This window comes from Petromyzon marinus, chromosome 4 (assembly GCF_048934315.1).
Source record: "Petromyzon marinus isolate PM22_M1 ecotype Great Lakes invasive population chromosome 4, UKy_Petmar_22M1.pri1.0, whole genome shotgun sequence".
Taxonomy (NCBI): Eukaryota; Metazoa; Chordata; class Hyperoartia; order Petromyzontiformes; family Petromyzontidae; genus Petromyzon; species Petromyzon marinus.
This window is the reverse complement of record NC_133670.1, coordinates 4934687-4959863: the sequence shown is the minus strand read 5'-3', so window position 1 is coordinate 4959863 and position 25177 is coordinate 4934687. Positions and strand designations below refer to the sequence as shown.

General features: G+C 45.5%; 1 protein-coding gene across 3 annotated transcripts in view; it reads left to right on the top strand.

The window, feature by feature from the left end:
- The window catches only part of LOC116938820 (mitogen-activated protein kinase kinase kinase 13-like), a 166617-nt gene extending 142042 nt beyond the window's left edge, over positions 1–24575 (top strand). For all 3 annotated transcript variants that reach the window (XM_076054926.1, XM_076054920.1, XM_076054913.1), the window contains exons 6-14: positions 754–912; positions 7679–7787; positions 11302–11411; positions 12081–12197; positions 12772–12909; positions 13878–14637; positions 16289–16356; positions 17908–18304; positions 19661–24575. In XM_076054926.1, the coding sequence (XP_075911041.1) occupies positions 754–912; positions 7679–7787; positions 11302–11411; positions 12081–12197; positions 12772–12909; positions 13878–14637; positions 16289–16356; positions 17908–18304; positions 19661–19747 (1945 nt within the window). In that variant the 3' untranslated portion in view covers positions 19748–24575. The remainder of the gene's footprint in view (positions 1–753; positions 913–7678; positions 7788–11301; positions 11412–12080; positions 12198–12771; positions 12910–13877; positions 14638–16288; positions 16357–17907; positions 18305–19660) is intronic.
- The last annotated feature ends 602 nt before the right edge of the window (positions 24576–25177 follow it).

The following is a 25177-nucleotide window of genomic DNA, read 5'->3' as shown; positions in this document are numbered from 1 at the left end:
TGGAGTCCCATCAGCAGCTTGATGGGCAGCAGAGCAGTGATTAGTCCCCTGTTGGCGCTGACTGCCGAGGAAGGGCGCGGTGTTCCTCTGCTGGGTACAGATGTCCCTTCTGTGGACCCTGCGTGGCATCCCTGAGCGACAGATGGCATTCGCCTCGTTAGGATTGGATTACCGATGCCAAGGCGCCACCAAAACCGCAGGGCCAGCCCACAGACATTCAAAACCTTTCCGTCGACGCCGTCTGACTTTAAATTAGCCATGTAACACCTAACCGTTCACCGTTAACAACGCTCGACCTCTTACAAGAAACATGATAGGGAGCTGTGTTGCAGCACCCTATCATGACGGGGAATATTCTTTGGCTTTCATGATCACGTCTGTAATGATTGTGTTTGTTTGTGCGGTGTTTAGTCCATGGTGCTTGTGTGTGTATTTGTGGGGAGGCATTGTGCAGCGGTTAGCGCACTGCGCTACGAACCCGGCGATGCGACTTCGAATCACGCTCACGGCCACCAACACCAGTGACGATTATCTGAACCAGTCCTGGGCCTCCCTTAGACCGACTCTGCCTGGTGCGGTGTGTAAACATCGCCACTGGGGGAGACAAAGGTGGCCAGGCAGAGGGCAGGGGGAGCACCCACCTCGTGTACCATTCCGGCCTTCATAGGTGCTCGTGAAACAGCACTTGTCCTGAAAGACTGTTAAGGATATTTGTGTATGTGTGTGTGTGTGTGTTTGTACGTGCGTCTGTAGGTCTTTCGGCGTGGTTCTGTGGGAGTTGCTCACAGGGGAGATCCCGTACAGAGACGTCGACTCTTCGGCCATCATTTGGGGCGTGGGCAGCAACAGCCTGCACCTGCCTGTGCCCACATCCTGCCCCGATGGCTTCAAGATCCTCCTCACCCAATGCTGGTAACCAGAGGCAGCACCCTTCACACCGGGAACACCTGCTCATCATCATATTTCTTTTGATGCCATCTTCTCATCTCTTCAGCCACGATCTCTTCACTGCTGGATGAATGGGTTTCCTTATGCCAAAGCCATCCCAAGTAGTGTTGTGATGCCACAATGTCTGTCTCGCTGTCATGCGTCAGCTATCACTTCCATCTCTGATCGTCGTCCCCTTAGGTGCGTTCTCTCTTTTAGCTGCTCTTCCATCACCAGTCCTGACCACTGGCCATCATCCCTTCAAGGCACGACGAGCCCTGCCCAAGCTGACTTACCTTCTGAACAGTCAACACGACGTATTTATTCGTGTTTGGTGTCGAATACATGTTTCGTTCTTTCTGTCCTCCAGTGTAATTCCCAGCATGCACCTCTTCATGCTTCTCTGTGCACTCATCAATGGTAGTTCCATTTTCTTTGTCAATGCCCACATTTAATATTCATCTTCCCATACACCATGGAAAAAAATACATTTAAGACGTTGAACTATTTACTAACAAAACAATAAAGGGGATTAAAGGTATCCTTATGTATATTACAAGTATCACCACATCGTGAATAGTTGGTGGTATGTTTGCCATTAACCCAGTTTTCATGGGATTTAGGGTTTGTTTGATCTTCTTATCTTACATAGATGTATATAGAGCCGTATTCCAAGGCACTTTACAACAATCATAAAATTGTACATACGATGATGGTGGTTGAAATAATAAAGAATGGGGTTGTTATTAAAAGTGATAGTGCAGTTATGGTGACAGGAGAACATTTTTGGAGTGAGATCATCATCCAGATCCAAAGCCCCCCCTACATTGGTTGAGAAGCACTCTATGAGACACTTCAGCACTCAGGCATTTACTAATGATGTGCTTCACTCGGATATTGACAAGGTCTGTGATATCCCCAACCTGACTACGGTTTGGGAGACCTTCAGGTACACGTTTCTCCAAATTCTTAACAAACATGCTCCGTTGGTTAGATTTAAAACTAAAGGCAACTGCCCACCATGGTTTGATCCTTTGATTACAAAGCTCATGAAAACTAGGAACAAGGCTTGGGCATGTGCTCAGAAAAGTAATTTGGTCAATGACTGGCTAGAATACAGGATTTTAAGGAATAGATGCGTCAAAAAAATACGGCATGCAAAAAATGCCTACTTTTCCTCCACTCTCCTGGAATCACATGGAAATGCCAGGATTTTTTGGAAAACAATCAAATGTATCGAAAAGGCATCCAAAACAGACAATCTGCCCGCTGAGCTTAACTAAAATGGGGAATATTTTTCAGATCCCAAAAAAATAGTTGACAATTTTAATCTTAATTTTTCTGAAGCTGGTAATCTTTTTGATAATGTATTGGGAGTCACCCCTGCTCATGCAAATTCCTACACCCCTGTCCAAAGATTAAACGAATTTAGTTTCTAGCTAATCCACGAAAGTAATGTTCTGAAACAACTGTCCTACCTCAAAGGGTCCTCCTCTGCCGGAGCAGATACTATTCCCATCTTTGCTAAGTTTGCTCTACTAACTGTTGGTCACCTAATATACAAACCTATAGCCCATATTTTCAACCTGTCCATCAAAGAAGCATCAGTTCCTTTAGAATGGAAACATTCCTATGTCCGTCCACTTCACGAAGGGGGCCCTAAAGATGATCCAAATAACTACCGACCTATCTTAATTTTGTCCCCGTTGATGAAAATTTTTGAAAGTTATTGACCTACCAAATTAGCAGATTCCTGTCCACCAACAATCTACTACATCTAAAACAATCTGGGTTCCGAAAAAAAATACAGCACCACATCTGCTGCATTAGACTCTCTGAATCACATTTACAGTAGCCTTAATATTAAGCAGTACTGTGCCTGTCTTTTTCTAGACCTGTCCAAAGCTTTTGATACAGTAGACCACAACACCCTGCTTAGTAAACTAAGTTGCCTCGGTTTTTCCGAAAACGCAGTAAAATGGTTACAAAATTACCTCTTTTCTCACACCCAAACTGTATTCACAGATGGTTGGAGGTCAAACAGTCTTAAGATAACAAAAGGGGTTCCACAGGGTTCCATCCTCGGCCCCCTTTTGTTCTCTCTTTATGTCAATGACTTGGGCACTGACCTGGATCATTCCAGGGTAATTTTTTTTGCAGATGACACGATACTGATTACTGCTGGCCGCTCTCCGGATGACGTGATTGCTAAGCTCCAGGGTGATTTCAACAAACTACAACATCAGCTAGTTGCTCTTAAACTAGTCCTGAATACCTCCAAAACCAAGGTGCCATGCTTCTCACCAGGACTAAAGCAGGAAGTTATTTTTCCCCAATTACATTCCTTAAATAATTATCAAATAGAGCAAGTCAAGATCTATAAGTATCTTGGGGTCATCCTGGATTCAAAAGTGAATTTTAAAGATCACATTGATTATATTGGTAAAAAGACAAAAAAATAGGTTTTCTGTATCGACACAAGTACTGCTTCCCCCCAATGTTCCGTTTGGAATTGATAAAAGCCACCATACTGCCTCTACTTGACTACTGTGACATCGTGTATAAATCAGCCCCAAGTACTGTACTGAAGAAGCTTGATTCCATCTATCACTCGGCTTTAAGATTTACATTGAACTGCCCATATAGGACTCACCACTGTGATCTCTACATTGGGTCAAACTTAACATCTCTTAATGTTCGATGGCTTGTACACCAGATCTTATTTATTCACGATGTACTTACAAAAAAATCCGCAGACTACCTACTGGATCTCTTCTTTGTTTCAAAAAACAAATTTGACCTCAGGTCTTCGCTCATTTACCAGCTTCACATTCCCTATTGCCATACAAAAACTGGAGGAAGGGCCTTTGCTATTGATGCCCCCAGGGTCTGGAATGCTATTGCCAATAAACTGCAACTTGAATCGCTACCAATGAGATCTTCTCTCAAAACTGCTCTAGAGGAGTTGTACACCCCTAGCTGCCACTGCTATTCAATACTTTGACGCTGCAAAGTATTATCTGTATTTTGATTTAGCGTGCTGATCCTAAAGGTGCATTGAAAAATGTGATACTCCGACTGATGCGTCTGTTGTTATGGAGTAACTCATGCAGACAGCTATGGCTCTAGAATTTGGTGTTACATGTTATTTATGTAGTTTATTGTAAAAATTCGATCACAGTCCTTGTGATCACTATTACGTTGCAATTACGGCTTTATTTTTTGGTGATTTCGAAAAGTTTTTTGGTTTGGACATGTTTGTTTTGTTGTAGTACAGAGTTAGACTGATGGCCTTAATCTAAGTTTTCTTGTGGTTGTTGTTGTTGTTTAACTTGCATCCCAATGGGATTTTTTGCACACAGCGTTGGTGTACGGTGCTTTTTTTCAGGAATATTTTGATGTTTTTTTTCATGGATTTTCTGTTTGCACAGTCACATAGTCACTTTAAGATGTTTTTCTTGTTCGTGTTTTTGTTTTTTTTGTTTGTTGTGGTTGCACCCGATTCAAGAGCCAAATGGCTCACAGGGCTATACCAAAATAAATAAACTAAATAAACTGAAAAAAACTGAAACTGATGGGGAGTGGTTATGGAGGGTTGGGGTAGGGTTAGGGGTAGTGATAGAGGTTGGGGCAGGCCTGGTTCCTAGCTAGGGGGCAGGGAGTAGCAGTAGGATGGGAAGGCAGAAGATATAGGGGTTGTTTTAAGGGTGGAAACGGAAGCAGGTTAGTGATAATTATTGTTTTATGTGCAGCTACCAGGCAAGTGCATTGTCTGCTGTTAAGTTGACCTCAGAGATCATCTGGCAATCGCAAGGCAAACAATATACAGACGTGAAACCCGGACTTGGACCTTCTAACGGCAGTAAAAAAATCAACGGCAAGTTCACGACCCTAATCTACCACGTGAGACAACAATTTACATTAAACACTGAATTTGAAATCATAATTTAAAAAAACTGCCTATGCTTCAAATTCCTGACAAATGTAGTAACTGTGTTCTTGTATCTCACTGGTAAACCATTTTGACCAAGTAACAGTTTTGCATTTGTTTTTTTATTACGTTCATGAATGTGCTGTAAAAGTTTACGAGACAAAATGTTCGTCTAATTAATGGAATATTAAACAAATGTGACTTGTTAGAGCACACAGCTGTTAATTTAAAAAGTATTAAAATGGTAACTTGACTGAATCTGCATATGCAATATATACTATGTATACATTTTCGGGATACATTTAAGATACATCTTTTCAGATATTGGATTTTGAGGCCCAACGTCAGATTGTATTTCTTATTTTCAGATTTAAATTTATAACACTTCAATAGCTTTAATTGTGTGCACACTTATTCCCGAATCTGTAATTTAAACGTTAAGCATTGCACGTTAATTTTTCTTCACGTAATGTTTCCCATTAATAAAGTGTAATTAAATCCAGCCCTACTCCAGAACGGTGCAACCCACATGGGAAATGTGCTGAGTGTGGGATACCCATACCTGCCAACCCCTCATCAGTGCCTCTCTTATTACAGACCAATTCAGACCTTATTGGTCACCCCGTGCCCTTATAAATCTCAACGTTCATCCTACAAAGTCCCATCACAGAGGAGAAACACAAACAAATAGACAAAAATATATATTATTTCTTCCCGAATTGAAACGGCTGTATGCCGCATTGACCTAAAAACTCAATTTCCCTGTACAAGAATACGGGGTAAACCGTATAGGTTGACAGGTTTGGAAACCATTCCAATTGCTCTGGCCCACAATTAGGATAAGTATCACAGGCGGCGGCCCGTTAACCAATCGTTAGATCGTGATCTACCTTGATGGCCTTCGCCATCAATTCCATTGACTTCAGCAGACTGTAATTCATTATTTTGTTCAACCACAGGTGAAAGCCAGCTCATGGATATTGTCTTTAAACAACAAAACAAAAACTGGATAGTGTGTGTAGTCAGTATGTTTGTTGAACTGCTTTCATGCAGTACGTCGCCAACCATGGCAATTGGAGGTGCCGGGGAAGGACAACAAGCTAAACACTAAAATCAGTTCTAAAGAAGTGATGTTCCAATTTAGATTTAAAAGTGCATAGCTCCAGTGGCTTTCTAAAATCAGCACATAACTAGTTTTATTTTATATTTATCTGCAAATATTCAACATCATCGTCCACGTTCAATCCACTGCTGGATGAAGGCCTCCCCAAGCCCCTTTCGTGCACTTGCGATGCAACAATCCATCCAGCACCTGCACACGGGCTGATTTCATCACTCCATCTCCTCTGTTAATGTCCCCTCGGATGTGTTGCATTTCCTGGTTGTCGCTCCTTTATTAAACTTGCACCACAATTTATCATCCTCTCGAGTGACATGTTCTGCCCAAGACCACTTGCTTTTCTTCATTCTGGATGTTGTCATTTATCTTTATATGTTCTCTGATACCATTGGAAAAAGGTGTCTCCGTGTCTGTCTCTGTTTCTCTCTCTGTACGCCTCCGTGTCTTCATGTATCTCCTTCTCTTTCTTGTGTGTCTGTGTCATTGTGTCTCCATGCCTGTCTCCGTGTCTCTGTGTCTCCGTATTTCTGTGTGTTTATCTTTGCCTCCGTGTTTATATGTGTACCTATATCTCTCTATGTTTCTGTGTTTCTCTTTGCCTCCGTGTTTATATGTGTATCTATATCTCTCTATGTGTGTCTCTCTGTGACTCTGTGTTTCTCTTTGCCTCCGTGTTTATATGTGTATCTATATCTCTCTATGTGTGTCTCTCTGTGACTCTGTGTTTCTCTTTGCCTCCGTGTTTATATGTGTATCTATATCTCTCTATGTGTGTTTCTCTTTGACTCTTTGTTTCTGTGTTTCTCTTTGCCTCCGTGTTTATATGTGTATCTATATCTCTCTATGTGTGTCTCTCTGTGACTCTGTGTTTCTCTTTGCCTCCGTGTTTATGTGTATCTATATCTCTCTATGTGTGTCTCTCTGTGACTGTGTTTCTGTGTTTCTCTTTGCTTCCGTGTTTATATGTGTATCTATATCTCTCTATGTGTGGCTCTCTGTGACTCTGTGTTTCTCTTTGCCTCCGTGTTTATATGTGTATCTATATCTCCCTATGTGTGTCTCTCTGTGACTCTGTGTTTCTCTTTGCCTCCGTGTTTATATGTGTATCTATATCTCTCTATGTGTGTCTCTCTGTGACTCTGTGTTTCTCTTTGCCTCCGTGTTTATATGTGTATCTATGTCTCTCTATGTGTGTCTCTCTGTGACTCTGTGTTTCTCTTTGCCTCCGTGTTTATATGTGTATCTATATCTCTCTATGTGTGTCTCTCTGTTTCTTTGTCCCTGTGTCTATTCGTGGCTTCTGTGCCGCCTGTGGTCACAGCAGGAGCCCAGCGCGCACCATGCTTTGACCGCAGCACTTTGACAATGTCCCTCTCTCATCACGATTTCTCTTAAACGTCAAAAAACCGCAGGTAATCGGATGCCATTCCACAATCATGCGTGGCTAATAGGAAGAATAGAGCCACGGATAATAAGAGTTTTCGTGGGCACTCCAACTCCCACAGATAATAGGAGCCGCGGATAACGGGGTGGCGCATAAGAGGAGTTCTGTAACGATTCAAAGGGTGGAGGATAAACCATAACAAACAAATTAGGTTGAAGGAGGCTTCCCTTCAGATTTCTCGTGGGCATAGTCACGGTGTCCCGTGGGCTGACGACGTGAGTGCACATGCTTCGCCCGTGTCCCTCTGTGGTAACAGGACAGGCAAGCCCAGAAACCGTCCCTCGTTCCGGCAGATCTTGCTGCACCTGGACATTGCGTCAGCTGACCTGCTGTCCACCCCACAGGAGACCTACTTTCAGTCCCAGGTGAGTGTCCTCCACACTCGCTACGTTCTCCCACGCGCATACTTTCACCCATTAGGTTCCCTGATTTCCTCGCACGGCTTAAACAATGCGCAATGTAACCGGTATTGGCCAACATCCCAATCCTCGAATATTACCTGCCAATTCACTTCGTCGGGGCTAGCGGCACAAGCAGCAATATCGCCTCCCGACTGGGACAACTTGGCAGGACGTTCCTTAAAAAAAACGAGTCTTGATACCCGTTAAGGCTTGGCAAGGGTAAATAAGCTTAAATTATTATTCGTAAAAAAAAGAAATGCATACGTATCTTTTTTTAATCTTGTCACCTTTGCCAGCAGAAACCCGACACGTCTAACAAAGGCTTGCGTGACAATTGCCTAATTCTGCCAATGCAGTACCAGTTGGTAATCGAGTACGTATATTTTTTCCAGATGCAGTCATCTTAAAGACAATGCTGCCCCCTGTTGTTTACATAAGCAACATTGTTGTTTACCTTCCAAGTGCTTTGGGGGATTTTGCGCAAGCAAGTACAGTAATACTCCGATCTATATCGCCCTCTTTCACGTCGTTTCACAAATACGTCGTCACTTTATTAACATCGCTAGCCAATTTCCGTCGCCTCGTCCCACACTTACGTCGTCTCTCAGCATCGTCCATCCGCTCTCGTTATCCGTCGTCTCTCAGCCTTCGCCTCCACCACCACCACCTGCTACTCCCCTGTCAATCACTTTGATCGACGTCGTTTCGATATTCTTCGTCGCAACTTTCGCGAACGCATCGCCGACATGAACGGGGGTGTTGCTGTGTGTTGTAAGTGAGGCGTGGTACATCAAGGCACTGTAGTTCTCTTCGAAGGGGCAGGCTCTTTGTATGCAAGTGTTCGTACGAGCGACTGGGATCACTCAGCAGCAGCAACAACGCTCCGCCGCTGCGAAAACTGAAAACACCACCCTCTTGAAATACTTCAGTTTTACGTGTGGCTTTCCTGGCTAAGCAAGTGTAAAGAAAACACAAGTGGAAGTTGTGCTGGTCACAGGCAATTTGGCCAAGAGTGTTGTCGGTTACTTGACGTAGGACCGGCAACTGAGATGATCGCCACCCAATGCTTGAATGTGGAGACACTGACGGACCTGTCCATTTTGATGACCTTTCACGAGTTTTCATGAACATATTGTGTTTATAGATGTACGTATGTTGAACTTCTTTGGCGCCGTACGTAGCCAGCCATGCTAATCAGAGATTGGCAATGTACGACTTGTGTTTTTAAAACAAACAGAAGTGTTCAATCTAGATTTGAAGTTTTCGTGACCGCAGGGATCCATACTCTTTGGTTCTTTCGGTAAAGTCACGTGGGTATAAAATAAATTAAATCACGACGTTTCGATTGCAACACAAGCAATCATCATCAGGTGGGAAAACCACAGCAAGAAAAAAATGTTCTTACCATGGCAACTCTCTCTCCCACTTCGGCGAAAAATGTTCTTGCTGTGGTTTTCCCACCTGATGATGATTGCTTGTGCTGCAATCGAAACGTCGTGATTTAATTTATTTTATTTTATACCCACGTGACTTTACCGAAAGAACCAAAGAGTAAACAGAAGTGTTGTTATATGTTTCTTTAATTCTACAGTCATTACAAAACCATGACAAAAGTAGAGCGCCCCATGGTCATGAATACATACAGTCATCCATCGCTAATTATAATATGTACACATGGTACATCCTGAGAATGTGACTAGCTGGTGATAGCAGCAAGGACAAAATTACGAGCCTTAGTATGTGACCCGACCAGAATAAACCCATCATTGAAACAACTTGAATATGGCACACAATTCGATTTAATTTTGGGTAATTACTACACACACCCTAACAGATGGCACAACGGTGCTTGCCTGCAGTGCAACGCCGAATGAAAAATTAGTTTCATGAAATGTTTCTCAAGAGCGACTTGAATTGTTTGTGTTGTTGTTGCTCTAGAGACCTCAGAATCATGGCTGCAGTGGTGATGACAATTAAGAAAGTAGCAGCTGGAAAAATACAATCAAGTCTGGAAAGGGAATACTGTCATCTTGATGGGAAGCTGAGAGCAGGAAGCAGCTAGTTTTAAAAGCACAAGCATGCATGCACTGCGGATTGTATATATATAAACAACTTGAGCCGAGTGGATGAATGAGATACATCTCAATAAAAAAAAATTCACCGTATAGCCTGAACAGGCCGTTGGTGCATGTGCTGTTAGCGAGCACCTACAAAGGCCGGCATGGCACACGAGGGGGTGAGTGGCCAGCACCACGCCCGGCCGCCTTTGTCTCCCTAGTGGCGATGTTTACACACCTCACCAGGTACTCATTTGAGGCTGAGTTGACCTACGGGAGGCCCAGGACCGGTTCAGATAATCGTCATTGGTGTTGACCATAGAACGGGAATCGAGCAGCACGCTACCCGCTACACTACATGTCTATTCATATGAACACAGTGTCATACAAACTTCAGGGATTACCGGTGGGCACAATCGTTCCTAAAATTTCAGCCGACACGGAGGTGCCCAACTTAACAGTTGCGCAATGTTAGCAATGTCACACGGCTTTCCTGATACCTGAAAGAGCAATTAGCGGTGCCTCTTTAGTCTCGTGATTAACAGGTCTCCTCCAGTGTGAGGTGACTGGGCCACCAAAATAACAAAACGACCTGTTGCAACGGGGGGGAGTGGGGGGGGGCGCTATGCAAGATGCGACTGTGGGGTTTCCCCTACTACCCTCCTTTCTCCCGACTCCCTTTTACTGAAATAGCTACGGATGGTTTTAAACCGGTATGCAATGATATGTAGGCTATAACTTTTTATGGGTATTATTTTAGTTGCACCGTGTATTGGGTTTAGAGGAAGACAATCTCACAGTGACAGTTATTATTAAAACGATTTAAAGGTACGACACTCAGAGTTGTGTTATCGTGCGTATTATGTTCAAGTAGACGTCAGTTAGCAAAAAAAGCCTATATCATGGGGCCTTTTTGGCAGTATCAAAGTATGAAAAATAAGAATACGTTTTACCCTTTCTGGCAATATAGCATTTGTTAAGATGATCAAACACCAAATAGATACCTTTTGCAAGGGATCAGGTCTGCATTAACCACACGTACCTGTGGTTAATGCAGACTGATTAAATGGTGTTCAGTAACAAATACCGGTAGTATTTTTCGGAAATATTTTTTTAAAAAATTGTAACAACGTTTTTTGCCATTATGTTTAAATTACTGGAATATATTTTCGTTTAATTAGTTTTTCTGAACACATTTCTGTTACTTGTTTATCCGTTGATTCGGGGGCCCTCTTGTGGCCGACTGGGCCCCGATGCGTCGCGTAACGCTGCCACCCCACCCCCATAGTCATGCCGCTGGATACCGGTCTCCTCTGCCCGTGTGAAAGTCGCTCATCCACGATGGCTCGACACACACACACCGTAAGACGCGCGTGAAGCCTCTTGCACTGGCCTTTTATTTCCCGCGCGTGCGCTTGCAGGTGGAGTGGCGCGAGGAGGTGAAGAACCACTTTGAGAAGATCCGGAGTGAGGGGGCGTGCATCCACAGGCTGGACGAAGAGCTCATCAAGCGGAGGCGAGAAGAGCTCAGGTGACCCTCGTTCCACGTTGTACAACCGCCTTGGCGTGCCGAGGGAAGCCGTGTCGCGGTGCGATGGTTAACGCGCTGGACTTGAAACGGTGCAAACTAAACTGTTTTTTTTTATTTTACCCGGTAAGGTTCAAAAAGCTCTATAGCTTTTTTCAGAAGCGACCTGGCCACAAATAATAGCTCAACGAAGTGGGTTATCGCATGGACGTTTATAGCAGCAATCCAGAGGGCGCCGAATCAGTTTCCTGGCAACGGTTTGGTAAATCCCCTCGCCACTGTCCACCCAGCAGCATGAATAAGGTGCACCACGGTTAGTCGGTTGAGTCGTTCGTGTGTGGTGGGGTAAATTCGTGGGTACTCCCTCCTCTTCCAGCATGTCTGGCCAGCGTGAGAAATGAGGCTAAAATAACATAAAGAGAAGCTCTGTAGAGCTTCCTAAAGTGGAGGTCCTTTCGCCAGCAGTGGTAAGAGCAGGCAATTGCAGGGCTCCGCCTTTTTAAAAAAAAAATTGTACTACACACCGAGCAGGCATTACTGCATCTTAACCAGACCCCTTTACTCACTAAACTTCTGGGATTACTAAATGATTGAAATATATTAAGTAATTGATTTTCTTTGCATACAAAAAAATCAAGTGTTGTGCTCATAGCGGTTGTTATTTTCCCTCAGGCACGCTCTGGACGTGCGTGACCACTACGAACGCAAGCTGGAGCGAGCCAACAACCTCTACATGGAGCTGAGTACCATCATGCTGCAGCTGGAGGTGCGGGAGAAAGATCTTGTCAGGTAGGGAGGGCACCGCTCACACACACACGCACAGTCTCGCTCACACGCACAGTCGCTCGTATGAACACTTGCATACAAACAAACCGGACGTGGACGACCTCTAGCACGGCTGGCTACGTACGGTGCGAAAGAAGTTCAACATACATACAAAAGACAAAGACCCCCCATATAGCCTTAACAGACTGTAGGGGCAAGTGCTGTTAGCGAGCACCTATGAAGGCCGGAACGGTACACGAGGGGGTGGGCGGCCAGCACCACGCCCGACCGCCTTTGTCTCCCTAGTGGCGATGTGTACACACCGAACCGAGTACTCATTTGAGGCTGAGTAGACCTAGGGGAGGCCCGGAACCGGTTCAGATAATCGTCACTGGTGTTGACCGTGAGCGGGAATCGAACCCGGGTCGCCAGGTTCATAGCGCAGCGCGCTAACCGCTGCACTATCGCTCAATGTGTGTGTGATGGTGTGTACATACGTACAAACCACCACACACACACATTGTTACGGACCCAACTACCAGGCAGACTACATTGAGTTAACGTGTATCGCGTATATGTTTTTGCCCTAATTCGCCAGACGAGAGCAGGTCCTGGATAAGAAGTACCCGGGTCTCTACAAGCGCCACGGGGACCGGCCCGCCCTCCGCCCCAACGCTGTGGAGCGCCTCATCAAGAAGAGGTCAACCACCGGCAAGGGTCCCCAGCACACCCGCAGGTAACGGGCGGCACTCCCACGCTGGCTCCTCCCACAAGGGCGGCGGTGTCAGCGCACTCGAGGTTTTTGGGGGCACGGATAGCCGAGAGAACAGGGCCCCTGGGAGCTGCACCCGTGAATCTGTGCGGAGACGCTGCGCGTGCGTGACGACGTCACGGTGACATCGCACTCGTAAACCTGTGCCCCCCCCCGCACCCCCGTGCCCTCCCTGCGCCCCCCCCCCCGCCGCCGCAGCCATGGGTAGGGCCCACCGGTGCATCCTGTGGGTCACCTGCTGCCCCACAAAGCCCTCTCATTGGCTTCCTTGTTGTAGCCATAAGCTATGGTGGTTATTATGCTGCTGTGTTGCTCGCCTGTGGAGGTACTGTAACTGTTCAAATGGTTCGAGTCAACACTGATGTGGGTCAGTCAGCTGAGCACTAAAACTTCACGTGATTTTCCGATATTTTTTTTTTCTGTCAAAAATTGGGAGAAAAGCAGTCTACACCACCGTGTAAATCAGACCTGGACATGTATCTGTATTAATTTTTTTGAAAAAATACCAGGTATATATACCCCTACTAATTTAGTCACCATTTTCAAAAACAACCCACGTAGTGTGAATAATTATAATGATGTATTTTTTTTTATTGCTGCATGCTCATGAATCTGAAACATAATGCATGCTAAAGTGAAACACATGTAAGCATCATGCCATCATATGAAAAACCCACAACATGTATATTGTCGTTAAATACTACTTTATAATTGAAAACATTGCAATGGGCCAACTTTAATCTTGCTTGGCTGATGTCTGGATCAGCCTCATATGTAGTGATCATAATAAAAAATAATGTCATGCAACTCAAACACATACCTTGGCATCCATTACACACCTTGGCGTACATTACCACTTAGAGACATTTATCTTGGCCAATAAAACAGAAAAATACAACGCCATTGCTTTGCCACCTTTTCCACCGCCCTAGGCCAGATCTGCTGCGAGCCGAGGTGATCTCCCGCAGTCTGGACTCGGTGCCCGTCCACCTGCCCTCCAGCCGTGGCAAGTCCCAGCCGCGCGGAAAACCTCGGCCCAAGCGCGCCTACGGTCGCAGCTGGCACGCCGACTTTGCCAGCAGCCCGAAGACGAGTCCCATCCGCGAAGACGATTACGACGACGATGACGACGACGACGACGACGACGACGATCGTAACGCGGACAGCCGCATTGCTCCCTGTTCCGGGGAGGACACCTCCGACACGCGCCGTGCCGCGCTGCGCTACTTCGGCTCGGGCGCGGCGCTCCGGAGCCCCGCGTCGCTGAGGCTGCCCGGCCGGCTGGTGGGCTCCAGCCCCGACCTCATCTGCTCCGTGTTGGAGTCGGAGGCGCGGCGAGACGCGGCCGCGGGCGATGGCACCGTGGGACGGGCGGCGGCGGGCGCCTGTCATTCCTGCGAGGCGCTCAAGAAGAGCAGGAGCCTGGAGGGGCGGCTGGACGGATACTGCGATGGGAACGAGACGGCGAATGTTGCGGCGCGCTCGCCTGAGCGTGCCGCCACCGCCGCCGCCGCCGCCACCGCCGCCTCCGCTGCTGCTGCTGCATCGCAGGAGGCGGTGGACTTGAGCCCCGTGATCATCGCTAAGAGGGGCCAGAGTCCACGGAGTCCGCGGAGGCTCCCGGCTGACCGGCACAGCCCGCTCGTGCTCGCTCGCAAGTCCTGCACCAGTGGCCGGAAAGAGCGCAGATTGGTACGGCGGCCACCTCCTCCTGACAGACCACGTGGCTGTGTCTTGATGCAGTCCAGTAGCATACATGTGGCTGAGTAGGTAGCGTATGGTCAGTTCACTGAGCTCTGACCCAATTTGCATGTCGTTTTTAATAGTTTAATATTCGTCATTAGCCCAGAGTGTGCATATATTAATAATGACTAATGCTGCTATGAAGTGGGCGCTGTGTGTAAAGGCAAACTCGCCCACAATGAAACTTTCCCACAATTGAATTGGAATACACATGTGTATTCACTTAATTAGAGATTTAACAAATTTATCTTTTGAAGAATGATAATCCACTTCAATGTGATTCCACTGAGCTCAACCAAGAATATTTAAATTTTATCATTTGTTGAAATATTTAATATAAGCCCATGGGTTGAGTCCCAAAGCACGCTCAATAGAGGGGCTCATTGATTTTAAATGCATGAGAATATTATCCTTCATTTATAGGAATACCTCGCACTTTCGTCTGGTTAGGGACCAGAGCATGGACGAATGTCACAAATGGACGAATGTCAAGGCAGAGTCTTTATTTAGCATGCAGATTTATTTTGGCCGGCGAAAAACATACATGCAAATAACTGCAGTAAATATAAAAAACATACATGCAAATAGCTACAGTGAATATAAAAAACGCACATGCAAATAACTACAGTAACTATATAACACATGCGTGCGAAACCTAAATAAACAGAAATATAATAAAAAATAAACAAGAATAAATAAACAAAGCTAAGTAAATAAACAATACTGTACACGTGTTTTATAATCACGAAAATAACTATGAACACTGTAGTATTAGACTGTTATCACAAAAATAACTATGAATTGTTTACAGTATGATCACAGAAATAAGCACAATATTAATAATATATGAATAAACACAAATATAAGAGATGCTCACCGAACTGCTTCTATTCAAAGACTGAACGAAAGAGATGGCACGAACGTCGTGGAAGATTTGTGATGAAATCGGACGAAAGAGGAAAGCACGTGGACAAAATTTGAAATGTGATTATAATTGGAAACGGTCGAAAGAGCGAAGTGACGAAAGTCAAGTGGACGAAAGTCAAGGTATCGCTGTAAATACTTCCCGATAAGACTGTGAGCTCAGGATTTTTCGCTCTGAGAAAATATCCCCAAAACAACTCAATTTGCTTCGCTACATTGAAGCTAATAGCATTAATGGTGGCCATACAAAGTGCTAACAGTTGGGCTTGGTGTAGTTTTACAAAACTGGACGTTCTTTATTGTTGTACCGTGACGTGAATGCAGCTTATACACACGTTAATACAACGGTACAATTCGATTCGTAAAGCATTTAACGAGACTTGAGCAACTGACGGTGTGCCAAGATTATGTTGGCTGGGAATTGGGCGAGGAGATGTGATTAGGGAAAGGGCTTGAGAAGGCGACATGGTGTGAAAAAGATGGCGATAATGTGAATTCATGATTCCTGAAAAGTCTCACTGACTTTCAAGAATTTTTAGAGGGTCTCGCTTTAGAATATTTGGCCAGTTTCTCTTTTATTATGTGTCGCAAAAAAAAAACCTGCAGTGTGCAACGGGTGAAGATGAAATACGGGATGATGCCTGTTTTATGCTGAATGTTTTTGACGTAACTGCAGGGTGCGCTGGACTCTTCGGAGGAGGAGGGAGAGGTGGACAGTGAAGTGGACTTCCCACGCAGGCAGAGGTCAGCCTTACATTGCAGCCTTAGGGTGCCACAGTGGCGAGATGCTAATTACCTCGCCTGGTATGCAGGGGGTCGTGGGTTCGATCTCGACCCTGACGCCTGTATATTTGGAGTTTGCATGTTCTCCCCGTGGCCGCGGGGATGTCTCTCTGGGTCCTCCGGTTTTTCCCTCCACAGAAGCTACGTCGCTTCTGAAAAAGAACTATGTAGCTCAGTGGACTTTATCTGATAAAATAAATAAAAAGTTATCCCATAATCACCCTTCCGCAGAGTGAAGAGAGCCAAAAACAACGAAGCTTTCGTTGTTTATATTAAAAAGACCACATTTAATATGCGCTGAGCTAAGAAACAACAAAGAATTCCCAGCATACATAAGTACTCATTTCACTCATAACACACATCAACGTTATATATTTTAAATGAAGCCATTGATTATTATATATTTAAAAGTTATTGTACCATGAAACTATGAATTTCAGGTCTGTAAATTGTATACACGTACATTTGTATATATGTAAGGACAGTACGGGGCGATGTAGGGACTGCACGGCTCCCCGTGGCCATGGTTAATAATTAACGTAACGCGAACAGGCAGGGTTACGGTAGGGTAATGTGGGACCTAGGTGGTTGCTAATAATGATTGATGTGACAAGCTTTGACAGCGTCACGGTAGGGGTAATAAGGGCAGAGACAGACAGGGCCAGGTGCGGTGAGAGAGAGGTCAAGAATAGGGGCGTGGCCGGGTCATGAGGGGGATAAAAGCGGGCGTGAACCGGGGCTCTGGGCTGCTGTTGTGGGGTACCTGCCGTCGCCGTCGTTACCTTGGAGTGGGTCGTCTTCATCATCCTGGAGTGGGCACCTTGTAGTCTTGAAAGGCTAGAGTTATGTTGTCTCAGAATAGAGTTATCTAAGTTACCAAAGTGTATATAGTCACTCGCTATTACTCGTTACGTTATTAGTGAGTCGGCGGACTTTATTCATAATAAATATACATATAACTGAACAAGACGGTGTCTCTGAGAACTACATTACATATATATTAATCATGGTACAGTAATACCCCGATTTACGTCTCCCCTTTTAAGTGACGTGTTTAATGTCGTTTCGCAAATACGTCGTCACATTATTAACACCACTATCTGATTTGCATCGCCTCAACCCCCACACTTACATCACTGACAGCATCGTCCGTCCTTTCTCGGATCTGTCGCCTCTCGGCCTTCGCCTCTACCTAGCCTGTAAATGGCTTTGATTTACGTCGTTTCCATATTCATCATCGCACCATTCACAAATGCATCCCCCCCCCTGATGTAAACCAGGGTATTGCTGTTTTGATATCAGTATAGATACCGAATTGATTTACGATTCATCGTGTTCTATTGACAATTATGCTTAACACCAGACCTGTCCAGATTCCTCCGAAACATAAATACACTCAGCATTTGTATCATCTTTCATCGTCTTCTGGATGAGCATCGGTTCCTGTCGCTCGCTGCAATTGTGTCTCTCCCCTCCGCCCACCCCTCCCCTCCTCACCGTGCCGCGTGCCAGGCCGGCGCGCTGCGTGAGCAGCTGCCAGTCGTATTCCACCATCAGCTCCGAGAACCCCTCGGCGTCGGACGGCGAGGAGGGAAACACGAGCGACCGCTCGCCCGGCACCACCACGGACTCGCGCGCCGGACCCACGCCGGCCCAGCACAACCAGCGCCGCCGCGGCGGTGGCGCCGGCCTGGGCTCGGGCTCGGGGTCCGGGTCCGGGTCCGGCTCGTCCCGGAAGGGCCGCGTCTCCCCCGAGGCGCCGCCGGGTCGCCGCACCCCCGACCTCTCCCTGGACGCCCTCTCGACCGCGTCGGACGGCCTCTCGGAGAAGGAGCGCGTCGTGCGGCGCGTCAAAACGCAGATCTCGCTCGGGCAGACGGCCGCAGCTGCGCAGGACCACTTTGCGGAGGTGCCCGCTCCCTGCGGCGCGATCGCCGCTTGTTTGACTTCTGCGTTCGCTTTTGAACTGGCTGGGAGGCTACGACGGAAGAGAGTTGCTCTTCTCAAAATTGGACGGTCAAATCTAGGTCGGGGGGGGGGGGTCAACTCAGCCTGTGTGTCCTTCAGGGGATCTTTAAAATTGGCATAACTTTGTAGGAAACTACGATAGGAATTCTGGAATTTCTATCACTGACTTACAACCATCAACCGAGATTAACATAGCCTTCCACTTGTGTCAACATGGCATCCATAAAAAATTATATGTTTTTTATAATATATATTTTAACATATTTTTGTTATTTACAAGAAAACTAAAATAAATACATTCACCGTTGTTGGTTAACGTTCAAACCACAATCATCAGATTATCCATTTAAAAGTTTGACACACGCAATTTTATAAAGCGTGAATGCACTGGCCAAGTTACGGGTCACGTCAGTGTCATTGCGGTCCTCACTGGCTCCTGGACTATCTCTGCAGTCACCAAGTAATATACATTGACATGTCATGGACAAGTAGGGGGAACAACGGTCTCTTAAGGAGATGAGGGGCACCATGGTGGTGAGATGTTAACTACCTCGCCTGGTATACAGGATGTCGTGGGTTCCATCTCAACCCTGACACCTGCTGTATATTTGGAGTTTGCGTGTTCTCCCTGTGGTCATGTGGATTTTTCTCCGCGTCCTCTGGTTTTTCCCTCCACATTTAGAAACATACGTTTAGAGTATTTGGCTGCTATACATTTGCCCATGATAAGCCACTTTGTTGGGCTATCATTTGTGGCTAGGTCACTTTTTAAAAAGAGCGATATAGCTCAATAGGCCTTACCACCTAGTAAAATAAAATAAAAATAGTTACTTAGCTTAATTGCTGTACCAGGCGTCTGCGCACTGTTGATATCCTGGGATGAAACCTTTGACTCGTGCCAAGTAAAAAAAATTCTCTCACGCAGAGCTACCTTGCCCCAGCCTGGTCATCAGTAACTACATCAAAAACATCCTCTATGTATGTCAATTTAGCTTTAATTGCCCACACCAAGGTCTGAGGGATTTCTTATTTTTTTATTGCATGTGTGATTGGGGAGCGTTCGCGAGTAGTGAACGATGAGGAGCAGCACTGCTCTTTGCGTTTGAGTTCATTGCTGGCTCAAGTGAAGTATTCCATTTGGCACTGTTGTGGTAACGGGCAGTGATTCAAATAAGAGTCAGCATTTCGTGATCTTCTCAACGCTGCTGGCAGTCAAAACGAACTCGTACCTTTTGTAAAACAAAAACGGGCACAAATTAAGCTAAACGCAACTTGTGTATTTTTGCTGTTGTTGCAGAATACGATGCAGTTTGAATTCTCCGATGGAGAGGGATGCCCCGAATCTGCCACCGCGAAGGGGTCTGGGTCTTCTGCAACTTGGTGAAGCCTCCCCTGAGCCGGGCAGCCTACGAGACCATCGATTACTGCTGCCTGTGGCTGCACGGACCGACTGCTGTCATCAATAACATTCACGAATGCACCTGGATAACAACTGGAGATTGTTATCCATGCAAGGAACGGCAAGCAAAAGGAGACGTTTTCGGTTTATCACGGGCACGTGTCCAATGGGGATGCCATCGTATAGAGTATGGCTGACCACACCGCACCGCTTAAATGCCGTGCATTACTCTGTCGCTTCAAACCCCACGATGCCCTCGGCATTGGCCAAGCTGGTACACGTCTCGCACTGCATTTCACATCATGACGGTTGCCAAGCGTCAGTCATGCCCCCCCCCCCCCCCTGCCGCTATTTAATGTGTCACGCTCGCTATGTATAGCCAAAACGATGGGCATTTTGTCGTGAAGGGGTTTTTGCAGGGATCGTATAGAAAACACACACGCAGGGCATTGATGGGAAGGGTGAAACACATTGCGTGTTGTCCCCGAATTGCGTTTATTGGAAAACGGAGCTGATTGTTTGCCAGAGTTATAAAAGTGATGCTCGATTGTAATCTGTTAAGGGGAAAGCAGATGAATGTATCGTAGGTTTGCTCCCTCCGCCGGATGAATCAGTCGCGTATATGCCCTCATCGTGCGAATGCGATGCAGTATTGAACCCTGGCTCTGTGTGCGAAATGAGGTGGCCAATGCTGCTGTCCAGGATACAACGAGAGCTCTTGTGCAGCTGCTGTACAAACGGGCGTTGGAGTGGAGGACGTGAGAACTATTCGAAGAAAAGAGGAAAATTTCGATTTAAAGCTTTCGTGACTGCAATGATTAATCTTCTTTGGTTCTTTCGGTAAAGTCACGTAGAATGAGAATAAAATAATAAATTGATAAAATAAAATAACACAATAATATTATCACGACGTTTCGGCCACAACACAAGCGGCCTTCATCAGGTGAAGGGACGAGACTGTCTGGTAGGACAGCGCTGGAGTGTTCGATTAGTTGAGCCTTCTTATCCCGGAGTCTGTTGAATGATCTTAAGGATGTGTGGAATCCCTCCCCGTAGAGGCGGTTAAATTTCGATTTAAAGCTTTCGTGACTGCAATGATTCATCTTCTTTGGTTCTTTCGGTAAAGTCACGTAGGATGAGAATAAAATAATAAATTGATAAAATAAAATAACACAATAATATTCTCACGACGTTTCGGCCACAACACAAGCGGCCTTCATCAGCGCTGTCCTACCAGACAGTCTCGTCCCTTCACCTGATGAAGGCCGCTTGTGTTGTGGCCGAAACGTCGTGAGAATATTATTGTGTTATTTTATCAATTTATTATTTTATTCTCATTCTACGTGACTTTACCGAAAGAACCAAAGAAGAAGAGGAAAATTGTGCGCAAGTCTACGTCCACTGCTCATTGGGTACAGCTGTTTCCCCGGTCATTTTTTTTCTCTCTAAAGCTTAAACCTTGGAAGCTTTTCTGAACAATACCACAAGGTGAACTCAGTGTAACATTATATCGTCTTCACTAACCTGCTTCCGTGCCTCCCTTAAAGCAGCCCCATCTATTCTCCGGTGGCCCATCCTGCTGCTACTACTACTCCCTGCTCCCGACCCCCAGCTAAGATCAGGCCTACTCCAACCCCTATCACGACCCCTATCACTACCCCTAATCCTGTCACTACCCCAACCCCTATCACTACAGCAACCCCTATCACTACCATAACCCATATCACAACCCCAGTCCATATCACTACCCCAACTCCTATCACTACCTCAACCCCTATCATTACCCCAACCCTTATCACTATCCCAACCCCTATCACTAGCCCTTTCACTATCACTACCCCAACCCCACTCACTACTTGAACCCTTATCACTACCCCTATCACTACCCCTACTGCTACTCTCTGCCCGCACCACCCAGCTATGACCAGGCTTACCCCAACCCTTCCTTAACCACTCCCACATGTTCTCATAACTCTCACCATAACTACACCGCCACTTTTAATAATAACCCCACTCTTTATCCCAACCACTATCATCTTACGTACAATTTTATAGTTGTCGTACAGCGCCTTGAAATACGGTGCTGCTATATATATAAGATAGATAGTTGGGATGTTGCTACCGTGGTGTAACGGTCAGCACACTGGACTTGTAATCCCAGAGGTCACCGGTTCAATCTTCCGGTGTGGCAGTTGAAACGATGGGGCAAGTTTCTTAAAGCCCTCCATGGCCTTGGTCCACCCTGCAGTGCAAAGGGATGCGTTTATTGACAGGTTTGCGTGTGGTGGGGTAAAGTCTGGGGACTCCCACCTCTTCCAATACGTCTGGCCAGCGTGCAAGCGTAGACCAAAACACCATCTCCAGAAGGGCTCTCGAGAGCCTTCCGCCAGCGGTAGCATTGAGCAAGACACGGCAGGGCTGTGCTTTTACCTGCGTGTATCGTTACCACTCCGTTGACTCTACAAAAGTTAAAAGATTGGTTGAGGAATCTGATATTCACCAAACCCTCTGTGCAAAGGGGAGGGGGGGGGGGTGTCCTGTTGGTCAAATCTGGGGCCCTGTGGTTGCAGGATTTCTGCTGGGTGAGACCTGTCCACAGTGCAAAGATCCTGAAATTCTAATCTTCTACTCATCGTTGTAAATAGCTATTAAACATTGGTTCTCATCAAATGCTTTGTTTCACCCGTCATCAGAGGTGGTGCTGCTTTCCTGTAAAAGCTAACCCAAATCCTGTGAAAATGCATTGGGGGAAAAAAAGTGTATAAATATAACGTTAAATACGGAACCCAGATGTGCTTCTTCGTTGGGTGTTCAAATGCAGTCTAAACTCTGGTCACGTGTCCATTACATTTAAATCCCAATGTTTACAACTTTGCATTTCGACATTCTTCCCACTGAACCCATCCTCTGCACTCACATGGTCACGTTGAGGTGAGCCAGTGGAGGCCTTGTATATACAGCCTCGTGTCGCTGCTTCCACGTGTACGTTGTCAGTGTTGTCAAGACTTGGCAGCTCCCTTTGTCGACAACATTTGTAACGGAAACAATCAATGGCAGAAGCATTCATATGCAAGATGCAAAGTAACATAAATCAACGACGTCGTCTGGCTACATTTCTTTCACCCCGATCATCAAAAAAACATTCACCAACCTAGAGTAGTGGTTGGATGACTCAAATTACAATATTGACCCCTTAGAATTAAATTAATATGCTAAAGAAGAGTCTGGTCTAACTGCTCTACCAGTCTTAAGCAAGCCAAAAAATAATAATCCAGAGTGCAAGTGCAGTTTTTGTGCAACCAGTAGTGTGAACATGAAAGTTGAGATAAATCCACACCAAAACACACGGATGATGTTCGGCGAATATTTACGTCATATGTGTTGTCACCCGGCTGTCGGGCATGAGCAACGAGAAGCTTCGCGTGAGATATGCTGAAGGGCAACAAGAGCGGTGCTTCCCAACCTGAGGTGCACTTTACACCCTGGGCTGTACAGCATCAGCAGCAGCACTGTCTGGGTGGAATTGCGTTAAAACCTCTCACCGGCGCGTGGGCTGGCACAAATGCACTGATCTTCGAGTTGTCCAACAAATCTAACTTGCCTTTAGAATGCATTCCACATGTGAGCATAGCCAATGAACATAGCCAAACAACACTTAAACATGTTTTGTTTTGTTTGTACATTTAATTAGCATGCGTTAATTTCAGTTTTATAAACGTTCATTTGTTGTTGTTGCTGTTGTTGTTTACAAACGTTCATACATCATTTTCTCCGAGACTGAATTGGACACAAACATTGCTATTGTGTGCGAGTATAAAGTTATGCATTGTCTGCTTTTTTTATGTTTTTGTTATATTTATGAATCAAATAATCCTGGGGTGATTTAAATTTGCGATGCTCTAGTCGGACCACTTGACCACGTTTCTTGATGGGCTTCTCTTACACACCATTCGCTTTTGTGCCCAGTGACCACAAACTAAAGGAGCGTTTGTCTACACAAGATGTTGCATTACAGTGGCCAGATAAACTTAAAAAATCATCCAGGGCTCCGTTGCCCATGGATTTGTCTGGGCGACTTTGTTGAGAGTTGTCTCCAAGTTCACGCCACGTTTCACACGTATTAGTTGGGAGAGGACGGGGTGACGGTTGTAAACTTAGGATGTTAAATTCACGAATGCAACTCGTTCTGGTAGTGTGGGTTTCACTTAAACACCCAATTGTATGTGCCGTACCACATCAAAATCATACGGGCTGCCGGTGAAGTGCATTGTTGTGTGTATGGCTTAGCAATTTATATTCGCGTCACTGTAAAACTCTTTCCTTTTTTATTTATGCACGCGGAACTGCAGGAGTTGCTAAACCTCAGCAATGCAAATTAAGGCTGGTGCAGGAATTGTGATGGAAGATTTATCATTTTGAGTTTTTTTTAATATATATGCAGTATTTTATTTAGTAGCTGGCCTACATGTTGGATGATATATTTGACACTTCAACCTAGTACCTCTTTAGAACAGATTATGTGCGTAGCTTTAAGATTTTTATTGAATTTTTTCACTCCAAATAATTTATTTTAATTATTTACAGGTCCAAAGAGGGTCTTCCAAATTAATTGTAAGCATTTCTTCGGAAAGGCCGAAAGTTACATTTCTTTAGTTTTTTGTTTTATTCGCAATATAGACATGATAGTTGTACATATCTGAGCACACACGACTGTGAATATGTGTTAAATATTTGTGAACAGTGTCAGATGGCCCAAAGAAAGAGTTGGAAATATTTTGCATGACAGAATAAAACTATGGTTCAGAACGAGTGATTTATACTGGTTTGGCTGTTTTCATGCGGCACGATATTCCTCTACAAATGCTTTTACAGCCTACATGAATTTGAAGTGGATGTATAACTAAATGAAACCGAAACTATTCAACTATTTTTGTTTTGCCACCAGGTAAGGCCCACCGAGCTATGTAGCTCTTTATCAGAAGCGACCTATCCACAAATGCTAGCTCAACAGAGTGGCCTTATAATCACGTGCAAAATGTATCACCGCCAAATACTCTAAACGCATGATGTTGATTCTAAACGTGGAGGCTTAAACCTGAGGACCTGGAGAAAAATCCACGCGACCACGGGAAGAACAAGCAAACTCCAAATATACAGCAGCAGGCGTCAGGGTCGGGATCGAACCCGCGACCTCCTGTATACCAGGCGAGGTAGTCAACATTTCGTCACACAAATATGCAGCAGCAGGCGTCAGGGTCGGGATCGAACCCGCGACCTCCTGTATACCAGGCGAGGTAGTTAACATTTCGTCACACAAATATACAGCAGCAGGCGTCAGGGTCGGGATCGATCCCGCGACCTCCTGTATACCAGGCGAGGTAGTCAACATTTCGTCACACAAATATGCAGCAGCAG